The sequence below is a fragment of the Hemiscyllium ocellatum genome, chromosome 27, assembly GCF_020745735.1.
Source record: "Hemiscyllium ocellatum isolate sHemOce1 chromosome 27, sHemOce1.pat.X.cur, whole genome shotgun sequence".
NCBI lineage: Eukaryota > Metazoa > Chordata > Chondrichthyes > Orectolobiformes > Hemiscylliidae > Hemiscyllium > Hemiscyllium ocellatum.
Window position 1 is genome coordinate 3382600 of NC_083427.1, and position 621 is coordinate 3383220.

Sequence of the window (621 nt, forward strand, 5' to 3'; positions counted from 1 at the left end):
TCAGAACACTTGAAAAGGTCTCTCGTCAGTGTGGATCCTCTGGTGTCTCACCAGGTCGGAAAAGTGAATAAATCCCTTCCCGCACTTGCAACATGTGAACGGCCTCTCTCCAGTGTGAGTACGCTGGTGTGCGTGCAGGTGGGATGACTCCATGAATTTCTTCCCACACTCGGAGTAGAAGAACAGCCTCTCTCCAGTGTGACTGAGTCGATGGATTTCCAGCTCTGATGGATAACTAAATCCCTTCCCACAGTCCCCACATTTCCATGGTTTCTGCCTACTGTGACTGCACTTATGTTCTGTCAGCTCAGATGACTGGCTGAAACCTTGTCCACACACAAGATACATGCACGGTTTCTCCCCACTCTGAACGGTACAGATTCCTTCCATGTTTAAAATCCGATGATATTCAGGTTGCAATGAATTGAGCTGCTCCATCCAATCCTGACGGGACGCTAGTGTGTTTCATGACTGCAAATCCACTCCTTCTCATACCCTGTGAAATCAGTATAAAGCAAAGAAACAGGAATGAAAGACAATCAAGAAAAAAACATCAAAGATGGGTTGTAAAACTGAGCTGAATCAATCTGGTAAATTGTTGCACCAACCCTAGACCACGGA

At 46.2% G+C, this 621-nt stretch overlaps 1 protein-coding gene across 1 annotated transcript; it reads right to left on the reverse strand.

Moving 5' to 3' along the window:
* LOC132828626 (zinc finger protein 239-like) lies at positions 1-390 on the reverse strand. The gene has a single exon (XM_060845675.1). The coding sequence runs from the start codon at positions 388-390 to the stop codon at positions 1-3; it is 390 nt and encodes a 129-aa protein (XP_060701658.1).
* Positions 391-621: the final 231 nt, after the last annotated feature.